This window comes from Carlito syrichta, unplaced genomic scaffold (assembly GCF_000164805.1).
Source record: "Carlito syrichta isolate Samal-C Ts95f unplaced genomic scaffold, Tarsius_syrichta-2.0.1 Scaffold111565, whole genome shotgun sequence".
In the NCBI taxonomy this organism is placed as follows: Eukaryota; Metazoa; Chordata; class Mammalia; order Primates; family Tarsiidae; genus Carlito; species Carlito syrichta.
Window position 1 is genome coordinate 243337 of NW_007055661.1, and position 18178 is coordinate 261514.

The following is an 18178-nucleotide window of genomic DNA, read 5'->3' on the forward strand; positions in this document are numbered from 1 at the left end:
GAATATTGTCATTTTATTGTGGCACCTTTAATTGACATATTTATGTCTCAAAAAGATTGCACGTCAGCACAGAATATATGGTTTAGTAATTTTCACACTTACTTATATTAGATTAACAAAAACTTGAGCAATTTATTATTTTAAAAAGTATTGTGCCCAGGATTTGCCAGGGAAAGGAATTATCAGTGCTTTCTCTTTTCCTTTTTTCTTTTCTCCCTACCTGTGTTAATCAGGGTCCCTATCGGAAACAGATTGAGCATTCAAATTTGAATAAGCAGAGGGAGGCTTTTTTCTAAGGGTACGATTCTGCATGAGTAAGTAGGTGAGGTTTAGGGATCCACAGGGGATGGTGCAGATACTGGGTTAGTAGCAACTGAGCTGTCCCTGGCATGACAGCCAACAGAATGGAGTGGCCCCTCTGAGAGGGACTTAACAGCACTGGCCAGGGGGAAGAGCCAGCCAGTGTTCCCCCTTTGGAGGCAACAGGGAGTATATCCCTTGTCCTCTCTTTCTCCCATCCGCTCCTGTGTCCTTACTGATGTCCCCCATTGGATGGACCCAACTCAAAGCTAAGGGCTAGGTAACCTTCAGCATTTGTCAGGCCCTGAGTAGCCATCAGGGCTGCAACATGGAAGAAGACATGAGGAGCCCATATTTGGAAGTAGATACAAAGAAGCAAAAAAGAATACAGCAGTCTCCTGACTGGAGGGCCTTGGGAGCTTAGTGCAGAGAAGGCAGTAAAACCTGAGAGTGAGCTGGGAGGCTGGGCTCCCCAGGCAGAGGCCAGCAATGGGCAGACAGGGTATGCTGTCTGTGGGGGTGACTGGCGAGGAAAGCCTGCCCCGGCATGGCCGCCGAAGGGGCGAAGAGCAGCCTGGGCCGGTAGAAGCAAGGAGGAGCCCACGCCAGATGCTTCTAGGAGAGCAACATTCACACATGCACACCGAAGGATTGCTCTGTTGATGGTGTGAGAAACGGACCCGAGGGACCCAGGCTGATGGTTTCGAGGCCAGTCCAGTGTGTTGCAGTGTCCAGCAGAGAAATGTGGAAGCCTGAATGAGGGCCATGCTACTTGATGGTAGGGGGAGGCAGCCGTGGATTACAGAAATAGCCAGGGAGGAAATTAACGTCCAGGCCTGATGTCTGAGTGGATGTAAAAATGAGGGAGGAGGCGTCAAGGGCATCCCGAGGGCTCATCCAAGTGACTGGGCCACCACTTGGGGTGTAGTAGAGGGAGGTCCCAGGGCTCTCGGCGCTGGAGTGGACATGCCGGGAGAGGCAGGAGCTCGAAGACTCCACGTGCCTGGCTTGTGCAGGAAGTGCCCCAAGTGCCATAGCCTTGCACACCTGTGTCTGGATGACTGGGCCTCCACCCCTATTGCAGGCCCCGTCAGCACTTCTGGCGTTGCTGGTACTCACCTTTCTTCACACAAGTGAGACCCGTCACTAGCAGCAAGTGCGGTCAGGAAAATGGCACCTCTTCTGAGAAGGAAGCACTGGGCAGGACGTTTGTCAGCTGGATTCTGCTATTTCCCGAGCTCCCTCTTGAGGCCCTTTTCAATGGACGTAGATGCTGTCACCAAACAGTTTTCTCACCAGTCTTGCTCTGGACAGTCTTGGTTTAGGAGAACCTGGTCTGATGAGTCAGGAGACCTGGGGACTTGGACTGGAGGGGCCCCTCCAGCGGCTTAGATTATGTGGTAAAGGATGTGTAAAGTTGATCGAGCTGCCTTAGCAGAGGGCCACAGATGGCGTGGCTTGAACCAGGCAAACTTGTCTCACAGCTGTGGAGGCTGGAAGTCTGAGATAGAGATGTGGGCAGGCCAGTTCCTTCTGATGCCTCTTTCCTTGGCTGCAGACGCTGCCTCCTCCCTGTGTCCTCATGAGGGCATTCCTGTGTGTCTCTGTACCTTCATCTCCTCCTCTTACAAGGACACCAGTCCTATTGGATTAGGGTTGGCCCTAATAGCCTCATTCTAACTTGTAATCATCTCTGTGAAGACCCTGTCATCAAATGGTCATCATATTCTGAGGTCCTGGGGTTCAACATATGAATTCAGGGTGGAGGGGACACAGTTCAGCCCACGATAAAGGAGCAGGTGCTGATGCAGCTAACCAGGCTCACATCGTGTTTCCCCATGGAGTCGAGCCTCACAGCCACGTGGCCCAGAGCCTGTGCCACTGTTAGCCAGATCTCTCCCTCTCATGAGCCAAAAGCAGCCCTCCAGCCATTAGCCAGGCCTGCACTGGGTAACACTGTTCTCCAGCCTCCCCCCACTCCATTCTCACCTGGGAGCTGCTCACTCAGGAGTGCGTGCCGTCCCCTGCATCTGCTGCTCTCCCTCTGGCCATGGCCTTGTACAGGCTGATGTGCCTGCTGGTATTGAGCTTCTAGCCGGTTCGAGCTGACATGAAAGCACAGTAGTTGCTCCAAAGTGTATGTTATATCAAAGAGCATTTAATGTAAAAGAGTTTTCTTGTTCCTATTGAGTTTGCCTCTTATTCTTTTTTTTTTTTTTGAGTTGGAGTCTCACTCTGTCGCCCAGACTGGAGTGCAGTGGCTGCTTCTGGCCACCGCAGCCTCGACCTGCTGGGCTCCGGTGATCCTTCCACCTCAGCCTTCCAAGTAACCGGAATTACAGGCATGTGCTACCACACCTGACTGACTTTTTGATTTATTGTAGAGATGAGGTCTTGCTGCCCAGGCGGGTCTCGAACCCACGGGCTCAGGCAATCCACTCACCTCAGCGTCCCAAAGGCGCGGGATTACAGGCTGAGCCACGGAGCCCGGCTGCCTCTTATTCTTAATAAGCATAACTGGAACTTTGAGACAGTGTGTTTGCTACTGTCCCAGAGCAGTTGTGACGTGGTCCCTCTGTCCTTGGAGAGATGTCTACGTGAGACACGTAGCAATGGGTGTCCTCTGAATGCATGGAGCAGGGCTTTGTATGTAAGGACGTCTTATACACACCAACAGTCTCAATGCATTAGCTGACCTTGAGGTTTTCCTGATTTAAATCTCTCTTCAAAGTAAAACTTTGGTCTGTATTAGAATTTCCAGGGGGCCAGTGACGTAGTGTTGTTTGAACAGCATTTGTATTTGCTCTGTGGAAGAACCGTTGCTATGTTTGCAAATAACAGACTTACACTCCTCCCAGTGTGTGTTTCAGCCTTGACTTTGTCTTTTAGCTTCTCTTCTTCCCCAGACATATATTATTTTCCTGGTCAGGAGGCACTGTGGGCAGGAAGAAAAGCCCTTTGAGGGTTCCTTGTGAGCTGCTGAGAGCCACAGAGGTGGCATCTGGACTGTGGGTATGTGGGGAAAGGTGGGGAGGGCTGCCCACTAAGGGAATGAGAAGGTGACCTCTAGGAAGGCCCCCCTTTGTGGCACTGCCTGAGGCAGGAAGGCCAGGCCCTGCAATAGTTCATGAAGTCTCCAAGAACACTCCTTGTGACCTGTGTATCAGGGTTCTGGGACATGTCGGTCCCAGTCTGGACCTGGCAGGACCTGCCCTGACTTGTATGGGCCATTAATGGGCCAGGAGGATGAGTTTGAAAAGCAGCAGCTTATCTCTAAATAGCAGTGCAAAAACTTATTAAATTGTGTCATGGAAGTTACCACAGTTCAGATTTAATATATTAATATTTCTCATAATTTTATGATGTTTTATTTTAAAAGACACAAAAATATGTTGCTGAAATCAGTATGATCTGCTCTGTCAAGAGATATGTATATTTCTGTGACCAGTTGCCGTGCTGACTAGGACTCAAGTTTTCTGTGATGAGCAGGAGTGGTATAGGAGATACTTGGGGGCTGTCCTTGGCTGGCTTCCTAGCTCTGTCCGGTGGTTAGGGGTCAGCCCTTTCTGGCTGTGGTCAGCCCCTGGAGTGAGAACAGGCCCACATGCAGAGTACAGGCAGGCGTTAGGTTCTTGAGGTCTTCGGGATGCCCAGTTGCTAATGAGCGGCAGCCCCTCCTTGCTCTTGTGGGACCCAACACTCACTCTCAGGGCTCCAAATGCTTCCCAGCCAGCACCTGGGCTCCCATGGTGTCAGGGCCTTCCATTCCCCAGGCAGTGCTGCTGGAGACACAGTGCATATGTGCAGCCACGTGACACGTGCCCGCTGTCTCCTGGCAGCATCCATGACAACGGGAAGAAGGCGGGCCTGTCCAAGGAGAACCTGCTGCTGCGGGGCTGCACCGTCAGGAACACGGAGGCCGTGGTTGGCATCGTCATCTACGCAGGTAGGCAGCACCTGTGCAGCCCTTGGGGCTCTGTGTTCCCAGCATCTCTCCCTTCTTCTGATGATGAGGGTCACATCTCCCACTGTAGGACATTCAGAAGAGCAGGGAAAGAGAAAGGAGCGAAAACAAAAATTCTTAGAATGATGCCTTGACTGAAAGTGCTCTGTCTTGGCATTTTCGCATTTTTCTTTCTATTCATTTGTTCATGGTTGTTACATATGTAAGATTAATTTCACTTAGTTTTTTATTTTTAATTTAATCTTTAAATTGAGGTTAAATATACACATAAAATGTTTCATCTTTACCATTTTTCGGTGTACAGTTCCTTGGTAATTAATACATGTATATTCTTTCTTTCCTTATTTTTTCTCCCTTTATCTCCCCTCCACACCCTTCCTGGCTTCTGGTTTGTAAGATTAATTTTATACCCTGTCCTTCTGACCGAGCTTGTTGCAGAAATACCAATGGATGGCAGTATAGCGTGGAGTCAGTGGAGTTCACCCTGTGGAGTCAGTCTGTTGGTCCCTTGACTCTTGTGCACTGACGCAATTGTGTCCCTTTGTCCTCCCCTGCAGGACATGAAACCAAAGCTCTGCTGAACAACAGCGGGCCCCGCTACAAACGCAGCCAGCTTGAGAGGCAGATGAACTGCGATGTGCTCTGGTGTGTCCTTCTCCTCGTTTGTATGTCTCTGTTTTCAGCGGTCGGTAAGTCTCCTAGATGGATCACAAGTGAGTGAGCCTTGCTGGACAGCCTCTGGGTATGCTCAGACCCAGTGCTCTAAAGTTCAGATATACTCACTCATCACTTACTTGAACTCCAGCACAGGTCACCTTGCGGTGCCTGGTGAATTAGCCTGGCAGGGTGGCAGCGTGCAGTTGACCCTTGGTGTCTGCAGAGGCTGGTTCTAGGGCATCAAAATGCAAGGATACGCAAGTCCCTGATATAAAGTGGCATAGTATTTGCTTATAACCCAGGCACATCATCCCACATACTTAAGTTATCGCTAGATTACTTATAATACCTAATACAGTATAAATACTATATAAATAGTTGTTATACTGCTTTGTTGATGGAATCATGACGAAAAAAGTGTCCGTGTTCAGTTCAGATCCAGTGTTTTGGTTTTCTTTTTCAAATATTTTCAATCCTCGGCTCCTTGAATCTATGGATGTAGAGCCCATGGATACAGAGGGCAGACCTTAGTGCTATTTCTTAGTGAATTGACCACCTCTTGATGGAAGGATGGTTTCATCACAGGAGTGGTGATGATTCCAGTGGAGGAAGTGTCAATAAGCTTGTGATAAGCCAAGGCTAATAGCAGGAGAAGCACCCATGTTACTAATGGGAACTTCATGAAAAGAGAAGAAAATGGTTTGGACCCACAGAAGGGGCGGGCATTTAGGGTTCATGCAGGCTCACACCAGGTGGGTGTGATGCTACTTGGAGCTCAGCAGGCAAAGACACAGGTGCACAGGACCTGAAAAGGCCATCTGTTGTAAGATAGATTTGGGCCCTGGTTGACTAAATGTTTGTATTACTGCTGGCTTACCAGAGTCTCCAGTAAGTGAATTTTGAATCTCTCTATTTTTTCACTAAGTGTCTCATGAGACTGGTGTTTTGTGAAACACACATAGAAAATGCCTTCCTGGGGGCTTCATGCTATCAGTGGGCAGCATACTTATAATTCCAGTCTTACAACCAGTGGTGCCATTAGCATCAGCAAGGGAACACTCTGGGTGAGAGGGCAACTCCAAGTCCCAGCTCCATCCAACAGCCTGATCATGGGTGCTTTGGCTTTGTGACATGGCAGGGCAGGCTAATATAACCAAATGTGCTATGTCAGGAAATAATCTTAAAGTCGGCACTCATGTGAGCTAGCAACATGATTTTTCTATGGGACGAATGTCACCTCTCTTTGAACGTTACCACAGGACATGGATTGTGGGCACAACAGTATCAAGAGAAGAAATCATTATTTGATGTCCCTGAGTCTGACGGAAGCTCTTTGTCCCCAGTCACAGCTGCGGTTTACTCATTTTTGACAATGATCATAGTTCTGCAGGTAACAATACTAAGCGTCGTAAAATAATTGCTTTGCTTTGCTTGGCTGAAGGGAGCTTAAAGTCAACATATACTGCTAAGAATCCCCTAAACCTTCTGCATCTGGGAGGATCACATATGCATCTGCCTGGAGTTTTGCTTTTTGTTTTTCCACCTGATTTATCTATAGGGTGGTTCTCAAGTTAAAATTCTCTTTGCTGTTCTTGAGATTCCTTATGCTTTGGAGGTTTGATGTTGGTCTTCTTTTTTTTTGCTTTTCCTTTCAATTACTTTTTTTAAAAGATAGGTTTTATTTTGGAATAATCTTAAGATTTACAGAAAAACAGCAAAGATTAATACAAAGAGTTCCTATCTGTCCCACTCCCGCTGTTTGCCCCATGAGAATGTACCACCTTATCATGGTACACCGTAAAAATTGAGAAATCAGCTTTGGTACTTTGCTTTGAACTGAGTTTCACAAGTCCATTCGATCCCACTAGTCTTTCCACTATGTGTATTTTTTTCCTGTTCCAGGATTTGGCTTGGGATATCGCACTGCATTCATCAGTAGTTATAGTTATTCTGACTGTGATTATTAATCTATGTGCCTCCCTGACACCTCCCCACCCCTCATGGAGATGCTGTGCCCAGAAGGGTTTGTGAGAGAGGGGGAGGGGGACAGTGAGGTCACCTTCTGTCTTCTTAGCTACATAGAGTGACCAAAGGATATCTGCTTAGCCTTTGCCTGGAGAGGAGGCTGTGCTGTCTCCTATCGATGTGCTTCATACCACAGGAGATGGCCTTGTTTACCTTTAAGAGTTAATCATCTTTATAAATGCCAATTTTGTCCTAGCCTTCAGTTAGGACTGTAGTTGGTGTTCCATGAACCTAGTTCAGTCCCCAGGAGAACCCAGTTAGTCGGAGTATGATATTCTGAGCCTGCAAACATTAGCTCGTACTGTTGCTCCACAAAAATAAATAAGTAAATAAACATTAATTTCAATGAGATTGTTCTTAAAATATGAAGGTATAACTGTGAATTTTCCCTCAAAACCTTCCTCCCTTGACTCTGCATTGCACAAGGTCACAGAAGTTTTCCTTCAACACAAAGCCAGCATCAGAACTTGTCTCTTGTGTATGTGGCTGCTCCCTTAAATGTGGGGTTGTGTCAGTGGGAGTTGGAAGTCCAGGGAAGGCCTGTGGTTGCTGCTGCCTTGGTGTGTGGTGTGAGGTGACCTTGCTATTGAGGACTCTGACTGTGCCATGTTTTTTTTTCTCTTGTCTCTCTTTCCTTTCCTAGCCTCTCTCAAGCACATCTTAGTAACACGAAAACACTTGCTTCTATCCAAGCCATGGTTGCTATACCTTCAGACATGCTAGTGGATTCCTGCCTGCAGTTGTACCATAGGCTGTCCTAGGTCACACTCTTTGCCAATACTCTAATACTTTTCCAATAGTGACTCTAAGCCAACCTCTGTAAGCTCTTGAAGGTACAGTATAGTCCCTACCTCCTTGTGGTGTAGTCATTGTCATTTGAATAGATTAAACTAATTCCCCCACTTTTTGTTCTCACAGCTGCTCATTCTGTGTGCCTTGTGTCTTCCAGGTTTTGATCCCAATTTCCTTATATGTTTCTATTGAAATTGTTAAAGTGTGCCAAGTGTACTTCATTAACCAAGATATAGAGTTGTACGATGAAGAAACAGACTCACAGCTGCAGTGCCGAGCTCTGAACATCACAGAAGACTTAGGGCAGATACAGTACATCTTCTCAGATAAAACTGGCACGTTAACTGAGAATAAGATGGTCTTCCGGAGATGCACTGTGTCTGGTGTAGAATATTCTCATGACGCAAATGGTAAGTCTTTGGGGTGGGAGGCTCCCCATCTGGGCTGGACCAGAAAGCTGCTGTATCCAGAGCTGCATGTGGACACACACACACACACACACACACACACACACACACACACACACACACACACACATACCACAAGCCTTAGGGATTGCTGATTTTCTAGGGAGCATAGACATGTGGCTGTCAGAGCAGCTCTGGAGCCTGAAGCCCCATGCTATTTATAGAACAGACGCTTGCCTGCTGATACCACCCTGTCACTGCAGAGTCTGGAGTGATGAACGTCTGCGCAGGTCCACCTGTGAGTGCTGCAACCTGGCCAGGTGTCCCCAGGGAGATCACTTCCCAGGCATCTAGTTGCTTCCTTCTGTCACACCAAGGGACAAAGAGATACTCCTGTTGTCACCCATCTGTCTTGTCATCAACTGAAAATTCTCAGAAGGGCATTGGGTAATCATGCTGCATTCCTTCCCTGGAAACTCAGCGTCCTCGGGGCTAGAAAGATATTACCTCACATCCCAAGATCAAGGTGTTCCCTCCTCCACTTCTCCTTTCCTTATACTTTGCTGCTTCTTTCATCCCAGAGCTCAGGGCACCCCCTGCCCCAACTTCAGACACCAAGGGTGTGATGGTCATCTCAGCCAGGGGAGGCTCTTCTGATGAGGGTCCCCACCCTGCAGCAGTGTCTGTGGGCCACAGTGCTGCCCAACGGGGCACCTACATTGCAGCCAGGACTCCTTTGCCTTCCTGTGACAGCAGCAACAAACACCACAGAAGCCAACATACAAAGGGGGCCAGGGGACAGCAAAAGGGCATTAACAGGAAGTTGTTCTTCAGAAGGATTTGGTGGGAAGGAGCTGTTGGAAACCTCTCTGAGTTTTTAAAATACCAAATGCTAGCATGACACCCACTGCCTATGCCATATAGAATTAAGATGGCCATATGAAACAGAAGTCATAGGGACTTCGCCACTTTAATGTGTTATTTGCCATCCAGAATTGACTGTCAGTGATGGCATTCTGTCTACTCATCCGTCCTCCTTCCTCTCTTCTCCATCCTTCCCTCCTCCTCTTCCCCTTCCCTGACTGCTAAGCTTGGTGCAGAGTAGTTCATTTGTGTGCCATTCTTGAAAGCAGAACTTGTTTGTTGTAAAGGAATCTGAGACCAGGCATTCAGTGCTGCAGCAGTCTTTCAAAGCTGGGACCCAGTTCTGGTAGACAGGAGGAGCAGATTTTGAGATCTGTGGCACAGCAGGGTGACTATAGCCAACAACAATGTATTGTATTTTCCAAAACAGCAGAGTGACTTTCATACGTCTCGTCGGAAATAAATGGCAGGTGAGCAGGGCAATTGATATGTTAATTTAGCTTGATTTAATCATGCAGCATTTTTATAGATATATCAAAATGTCACATTGTACCCCATAAATGCGTACACTTGTAATATGTCCATCAAAAATAATATTAGTGACTAGTTTAAATATAATTATAAAATTGGGAACTGAGGTTCCCTGGGGCAGAATCCCCTGAGATTACAGGAAGATTTTGATGGTTGTCAAATTCTTACCATAAAACCAGAGGGCTCCATTGTCCCAGAAGACAAGGAGATACTTTCTGGTGAAGAAGGAAACCATGTATTTTAGCAGCACATTACGTAGAAGTATTGACCAGATTGACAGACACCCAGCATAGAAGACATCTTCAGTCAGTTAATCCCATGATCCGACCTCTCCAGAACATACTAACATGTGAGTTCAGAGAGGTTTTGAGCACTGAGCCCAGCTCGTATGCCAGACCTCTTGACCTGATGACCTGGAGCTGGCCGACTGTGCAAGCCCAGGGATGGATGTCACCAGCTCCTGGGCCTGTCTTCTTGAGGACATTGGAGTATCCCCGAGGCCATTGCTGGTTAGAAACTGCTTCATACCACCCACATTCGAGCGATGGGGACCCCACACCTCCAGTGAAGGGAGAGTCCTCGAGAGTGAGCTGCAGTGAACTCTGACATCCAGTGACCACTGCTGGTGGAGGGTAGGATGGGCAAGCCTGCCCTCCTGGAGGCTGCAGCCAATCTCCTAACATTCATGTCGGACACAGTCACATGTCCAGGCTTGGTGCTTCCTTGCTATCCAGAAAACTGGGCCTTATGTCACCCAAAAGCTGGTAAGATGTTTGGGGGAGCTTAGCTCCTGGAATTAGGCTCTCCCTAGGTTGGAATCCTGGTGTTAGCAAGTCCTTGGCCTTGTAGCTTCATGTTGGTGGACAGGTGGGTTCCTGAAGCTCTGTTTAGAGACTCAAGATGAAGGCCTGGCCGACAGGGTGGCCCGTGCCACGTCTCCCTTTTCCCCAGTGCCTCTCAGTAGACCCTGGTGTCAGGGCACCTCACACTCCCACCCGACACGGTGCCCACACCTGAAGGTCTAACTAAGCAGGTTTAAAATGCGTGACCCTCACGTATAGTCTCCATGTTGCTCATCCGTGCTGAAACAAGCCATTCTAACTGGGCAACGCCAGAAGAATTGATTCAGAGCCATGGGTTAGCAAGAGACGGCGGCACAGGCACCTCTGAAGGGAGTTCTCCAAGTGGCTGTGAGGACTTTGCTGGGTGGTGTCCCCTAAGGACTCAGTTGCAGCATCATGGCCCAGATCCTCATCCTTGAAGATTCTCTCCCTGAGTCCATACCCTGGCTGTGTGATCTACGAGGAGTGTGAATCTGTCCCATGGGCCTCATTCATCGTGGGGCACGTGCAGAAAGTGCCCACGGCATACACACAGCACCCAGCACCTGGAGCTGGCCCCAGACAACTGTCACTCCAGCCTGATGGATCATATGCTTCTGTTGAACTGGAAGGCCTCATGACACCTGGGGTGATGGGCAAGTCCTTAAGCCCCACTGTGTGGGCCCAGACTCCCTTCCGGCCGCCTGCCACCCTGACCTCGTCACACACTAGGCTTTATTTGGGCAGGTACGGTACGTAAACCCATCCCCCTACCCTTGTGGTATGTGACCCTAGCCAGCTCCTTAGGTTCTCTGAGATGAGACTATGTCTTCCTATCTTTGAAATGGAGCTGGATATCAGCTTCCTCAGGCAGACTAAGGGTACAGATCACCAAAAATGCTCTCTACCCCTCAGCCAGAGGAAGAGCTAACTACATGTAAGGCGGTGCCGTTGGGGAGTGAGGGTAGGGAGTGTCCTGGGAGGCCCTGCCAGAGCCTCACGTAACCTAAAATACCCCAAATGGGTTCAGCCTGCCCAACCTGCCTCCATGGTGTCTAACTCTGCGGCCTTCTCCCCACAGCCCAGCGTCTGGCCAAGTACCAGGAGGTAGACTCAGAGGAGGAGGAGGTGGTGCCCAAAGGGGGCTCAGTGTCCCAGCGCGGCAGTATCGGGAGCCACCAGAGTGTCCGGGTAATCCACAGAACTCAGAGCACCAAGTCCCACCGGCGCACGGGCAGCCGGGCTGAGGCCAAGAGGGCCAGCATGCTATCCAAGCACACAGCCTTCAGCAGCCCCATGGTGAGCACGCATGCCTGAGGATGGCCACCGGTCCCTCCTGCGGGGACATGGCCGCCTTTTTGCCCCATTGCTGTTTCTCCCTGCTCTTTAGAAGCGTCTGTCCTGGATCGTGCAAGTACGCTCTCACAGGGAGGCTGGCTCTGTTCAGTTTGCAGAAGCTTTTCTGAGCGGCACCCTCCCTTCTCCCCTTCCATCTTTTCTGAGATCCTGACACAGCCCCTTTGCCACAGCTTCCAAAGCTGGGCAGCTGCCAAGTGAGCCACCCAGAAAGGTGACAGGGAGGAAGCCCATCCCACCAGACAGAACAGATAAAACATCAGAACAGGAAGGCAGCTGTGAAAAGCCAAAACCAGCCCCCACAGCAAAGAAGGTTTTCAGTAGACCAGACTAGGTCCAATAAAATGTCTGCCCTCCCTTGTCAGGGGCCCAAACATCATCAGGCAGGGAGTGTTCCAAGAGTGCGTGACCACCTCCAAAAGAGCCTTTCTTATCTGAACTGCTTTAAGAACAAAGGGGAGGAATCTGTCTTGCTCACTCTGCGGGAGCCTTTTTCTTTTACTTTCTTCTAAACTCATAGAGAAGCTGTCACTTCAGTGGGGTGATCTAGAATTAGGGACTCCCAATTGCTGGGCCCCTGGCGTGGGGACTCCCACACTTGGCAGGAGGGGGACTGCATTGGAACAAGTTTTTCTGACAGATCTTTCAGTATGTCAGGAGTATCTGAGGATTTAGACCTTCTCCCCTGGCAACTCAGTCAGAGATTGCTGTATATAGTCTTTATCAGTGTTTTGTTTACGTCAGCAAGACAGTGAAAGGAGCTTAAATATCCAGTGAGAAAGGGGTGGTCAAATAAGTTACAGTCTGTCCATTTGGAAATTGTCAAATTGTGTTTTTTTTTTTCTTAGAAGCCTGGAAAAGTTCAGGTGATGATAATGTTAAAACAGAAACCCCCAATATATGCACAAAATATTTTTATTATATAAAATGTAAATGTAGAGAAAAAAGGTTCGAAGGAAATGCAGAAGTATATTTTTCAAAAAATAGATATTATTTTGTGGGGTGGTGTGATGCCCATGTGTTGAATTTCTCTGGAGTAATACATGCTTTTTTGTAATAATATATTCTTAGCCTGAGCCCGCGGGTTCGAGACCCACCTGGGCAGCAAGACCTCATCTCTACAATAAATCAAAAAATCAGCCGGGCGTGGTAGCGCATGCCTGTAATTCCGGCTACTTGGAAAGCTGAGGCGGAAGGATCGCTGGAGCCCAGTAGGTCGAGGCTGTGGTGGCTGGGAGCAGCCACTGCACTCCAGTCTGGGTGACAGAGTGAGACTCCAACTCAAAAATAAAAAATAAAAATAAAAAAATGAATAAAATAAATATATTCTTAGATATGTGATTTTATAAGAACCACGTGTATCATATATAATAACATGCACCTTTATATGTCATAAGTTTATACAATTAAAATTATGAATAACTTACAACTATAAAATGACATGTCTGTGTATGTGAAATGAAGTTTTGTTTACATCTTGTAATAAAATCAAGACATCTTAGATGGGCAGGCACCAGGATGCCAGGCAGGTCACTGGCCACACTCAGCACTGCTGTTTGCTTCCCAGGAGAAGGACATCATGCCTGACCCCAAGCTGCTGGAGAAGGTGATCGAGTGTGACAGGTACCTGGCTGTGGCGAGGCACCAGGAGTGCCCACTGGCCCACCTCTCTCCGGAGCTGTCTGACATCTTCGACTTCTTCATTGCACTCACCATCTGCAACACAGTAGTGGTCACATCCCCGGATCAGCCGCGACAAAAGGCAAGTTCTGGAGTGTCCTCGATGGCCCAGGATGCTCTTGACCTTCTCTGCTGCAACCCCGCTATGGTCCTCCAGAGGGTGAGCATGTCCTGTACTGCAGCTCCTCTCAAGCTTATGGGGGAGGCAGCAGGGGGAGTCGTAGGGTGCGCAAGTGTGCTTTGCATTGATGTAAAGGAATATCAAAGCCTGGCTCATTGCTACAGAGCAAAGGTTTATTTGACTCATGGTTCCTCATGGCCATAGCCTCTGCTGGGCTTCTGCTGAGACCTCAGGAAGCTTCGAATCATAGCACAAAGCAACCCGAGTCAGTGTGTCTCATGGTGATGCAAGGGGCAAAAGCCACACTCTCTTGAAACCACCAACTCTTGTGTGAACTCCAGAAGCAAGAGCTCACCCATTTGCCACCAGCAGGAGGGATCCACCCCCAGAAAGCCCTGCCTTCAACACTGGGGACCTCATTTCCTCCTGAGATTTGAGGGAACACACATCAAACCGTATCACTGGGCCAAACTGCACAGTGACTGCAGTGTCACCCCCAGGCGTAAGTGGGCAAGGGCCAGGATGGGAGCTAAGTGAGAGGGAGAAAATCCGTAATGCCCTCCAAGCCTGAGACCCCGTGGGTGGATAGCCTGGGGCGGACAGGCTAGTGTGGGGAGGCCCTGTCTGCCTTGGTGTTTTCTTCACTGCCTGGCTTTGGCAGGGCTAGTAGCGTAGCTGTCCAAGATGACCTGCCTGGGTGTAGTGGCTCTGTGAGTCCTTGACATTGATGCAGGAAAGGATTTCAGCGTAAGTTGCAGAGAGAGTTTTAAAGTGTAATTTATTGGAGAAAAAAGGGACTTGTTCAAGAGAGAATGTAGATGCCTTGAGGGACAGGACACAGGCTTGCTGTTATATATCATCCTAAATTATGATTAAGCAACCTGTGTTCTAAGTTAAGATTTGTGGGCTGGGCTATGTGGGTAGCAAGCTATGGATCACGTTTCAGTTCTTATTGTTTAACTCCTAAGCTTACTTGCATCACAAAGCATTCTGAGATGGTGGGAAAGTGAACAGTGTACTTAAGTTTTCTCTTAGAGCACCATGCCTCAGTGTCCTCTGCAATTCCCTGTTGCATGTGTTTATGGTCTTTGTGATGAACTGTGCCAGCTTCCCCTTCTTCTGAGGTCGAGTCTGGTGTGCATTGTCAGTGCCAGTGTTGTTCAAGGGAGTTATGTCTTGATAAGATGGTGCTCAGATGCCTGACCATCTGGTTTCCTAATTACCTAAATTATATCTGTCTGTAGGAAACTCCAGTCTGTTTACATCTAAGCTATGCTGGCTATCCGGCCTCATGCCAAGAGCCTTGGATCCCAGATTCACATAGGGGAAGGACAAGTCCGCTGAGGCCCGGTCTCCAGGATGAGATGATGGCACTTGAATTCTGATGTGATCGGTGGCTGTGCTGCTTTTTAGACAAGCCATTCCCCTCCCTGTGCCTGGGAAGCCTCCCTGGGATGTGGGGTGGTAGAGACTATGGCAAGGGCTCTGAGTTCAGGCTGGCACCTGGCAGATGTACCTGGTGTTGATAAAGGCGTCTAGCATTGTCCTTCACAAGTGGTGCAGACCCCACTGGGGGCTTCTTAGGGGGCTGGAAATGTAGTGGTACCCAGTTGATTTGGTTTGGTCTGATGTGAAGGTTTTCCTAGAAGAGAGGAAAGGTAGTCTGTATGAAGGGCTTCTCTGTCACCCAAGTGCTCGTCAGAACGTCCCATAGGTGAGCCGAGCATTGTGGGGGTGCATGCAAGCATGATGTGTGTGTTGGGCCAGGCAGTGTTGAGTGGATAAGAACAAAGGGCTGGTCGTGTGCTGTAGCCTGTCTTCTGTACGTATTCTCCAAGGACACTCTCCCAACCTCCTGGGTCAGCCCTTCCAGCAGGCTCTTCTGATGGAGCCGTCAGCAGGTGATGTGGGGTGAACAAGACAGTCTGTATTCTCTCTGCTTTGGCATCATGTCTGGCAACAGCTGCCACCCCTTGTGCTTTCGCTCCTGCCACACCGGCCTGCTGAAGCCCAGCAGATCCGGCCACGCAGGACCTGCAGGCCTGTGCCACCAGCCACAGCCGCATCTCAGGGTCCCTTGTGTACACCGAGAGCCCTTTCCTCACCCTATATTAAAGCCCTTCTGGCATGCATTCCTGCGGGGATGTCTGTTTTCTAGGTTAGACCTGCCTGACAGACATAGGCAATGTCAAAACTACCGAATAAGAGAGAGAGAGAAACCCTGACGTAACCAAGGTGTGTGCTGAAGGTCACATGTGCACGAGTTTCTTGTGGGGAGCAAAACCCTGAGTTGCAGCTCTCCAGCCACAGATAAGCCTATCTCTGGATGCATTTCTGCTCCCACATGTTGCTGAGAGCCAGCCTTGAGGGCATTGGGAGCCAGCAGGTGTGGATGTATGGCATATGTAAAGTCATCATGGGACAAAAGAAAAAGCACCTGTGTCAAAATCTGGTCCTGACCAAACACCTGACTTTCCTGGAGGCTGTTATTGTAATTCACAACTCCGGATGCATAGGCAAAATGACAAAGCTTTAAGAATAACTATAGCACAGTTTTGGGGTTCTTTCAACATTTGTTCTTTCTATAATGTGTAGCTCCCTTGCACCATCATTGGGCTTTCTGAAACTTTAACAATTGTATTTATATATATACACAATTCGTTTTGTTTCTTTTTTTTTTTTTTTAATTGGAGTCTCACTCTGTCGCCCAGGCTCATTCATGGCCACCCCAGCACTGACCTGCTGGGCTCCAGCGAGCCTTCCGCCTCAGCCTTCCAAGTAGCCAGAACCACAGGCACGCACTACTATGCCCGGCTAATTTTATTTATTTATTTATTTATTTATTTATTTATTCATTTATTCATTTATTTATTTATTCATTTATGGTAGAGATGAGGTCTCACCAGTTGCCCAAGCTATTCTCGAACACATAGACTCAGGAAATCCTCTCACCTTGGCCTCCCAAAATACTGGGAATACAGGCTTGAGCCACCATGCCTGGCCTCATTTTGTTTCTTACAGTGATTGTTAAAATATTTTTAATGATTTGGATCTTGAATTTGTTTGTAATGTGCTGAGAAATATTCTTTGGAGTTTGGGAATGTGATTTGTATATTTAAATTTTATGATCATAATTCAGAGTAATGCATAAACTGGTCTTTTGTTAAGTGGCCTTTTAATGGGGGGGACATGATTGTGCCAGGCAGTGGCGAGCCTGCTGCTCTGAGCCTTCCATGCCAAACCAGGGGATGCTAGTGAGCAGCTGCCCCGGAGCCTGCAGGTGCCACCCGCAGCTCTACTGCACACACCAGGACCGTGGTGGTGGGCCTGGTGGTCACATTCTGAAAGAAAATTCAGAACCTTTGCTTAAGAGGAATGAAAAAGGCCAAAGGATGGTCTCCCAGAAGAAATGGTATCTCTGGTTGCAGTTTTCAAAGCTTGCCCCAGATCCTGAAAATGGAACATCTGTGCTCTGAGCTGCCCATGGGGAAGTGGAGGCCCTTGTTCACCCAGCGTCTGGAGCATACAGTGGGAATCAGGCTGGGACCTCAGGGGATGCTGGGGTCCCTCACCTGTCGTATGGCCATTTCTCCTGCAGGTGAGGGTGAGATTTGAGCTGAAGTCCCCCGTGAAGACCATAGAGGACTTCCTGCGCAAGTTCACCTCCAGCCGCCTGGCCTCTGGCTGCAGCAACATTGGGAGCCTGGCCACCAGCAACAAATCCAACCACAAGATGGGACCTGACTTCCTGTCCACCCTGCCCAGCGACAGCACGCTCCCTGGGCTGGAGGAGAGACGGGGCCAGCCCACCCCGACCGTCGCCAGCAACGGCTTCAGCAGCCGGGCCGATGGCTGGGCCCCGGGGCGTGCCCGGGAGCTGCAGCCTGAGCGAGAGCTGTGGTACGAGGCAGAGAGCCCCGATGAGGCAGCACTGGTGTACGCAGCCCGGGCCTACAACTGCACGCTCGTGGACCGGCTGCACGACCAGGTGTCTGTGGAGCTGCCCCACCTGGGCAGGCTCACCTTCGAGCTCCTGCACACGCTAGGCTTCGACTCCATCCGCAAGAGGATGTCAGTGGTGATCCGGCACCCACTCACCGATGAGATCAGCGTCTACACCAAGGGGGCTGACTCGGTGGTCATGGATCTCCTGCTGCCCTGCTCCTCAGGTACCCTTGTCACCATCCTGCCCAGCTCCGAGAAGTCACCCCTGCCCAGGCCCTTCCCTTGGGTAAAGTGATTTTCCTTCACCCCTTTTCTAAAGCAGTGCCCTTTAGAGAGTTGCATGGTGTCTCTGATCACTGCTTCCTGCTTGAAGTGTTTGTACTAGGATGCATTCAGGGGGCTTTAGTGCCTGGGCAGCCCCCCAGAACAATGGGTTCAGGGGATCCTCAGAGAGCATTGGGTAGTTCTAGAAAGTCCCTCCTGCCCTGCGGACCCGGGGCAACTTTGAGGTCCAGGTCACACTTTGTGGGCTGCCTCAGGTCAGAGAGAGGCAGGAAGTGGGGGCTACTGCCCTTGCCCCTATTCTGTGCTGACTTGGGGCCAAGCAGCTCCATATGGATCTCTTTATTTTATTTATTTATTTATTTTTTTGAGTTGGAGTCTCACTCTGTCGCCCAGACTGGAGTGCAGTGGCCGCTCCTGGCCACCACAGCCT

At 49.2% G+C, this 18178-nt stretch overlaps 1 protein-coding gene across 1 annotated transcript in view; it reads left to right on the forward strand.

The window, feature by feature from the left end:
* The window catches only part of ATP10A (ATPase phospholipid transporting 10A (putative)), a 115459-nt gene that overhangs the window by 63080 nt on the left and 34201 nt on the right, over positions 1–18178 (forward strand). The window contains 7 exon segments of the mRNA XM_021718381.1: positions 4140–4246; positions 4822–4953; positions 6181–6311; positions 7896–8148; positions 11443–11660; positions 13285–13479; positions 17117–17687. Coding sequence (XP_021574056.1) covers positions 4140–4246; positions 4822–4953; positions 6181–6311; positions 7896–8148; positions 11443–11660; positions 13285–13479; positions 17117–17687 — 1607 coding nt within the window.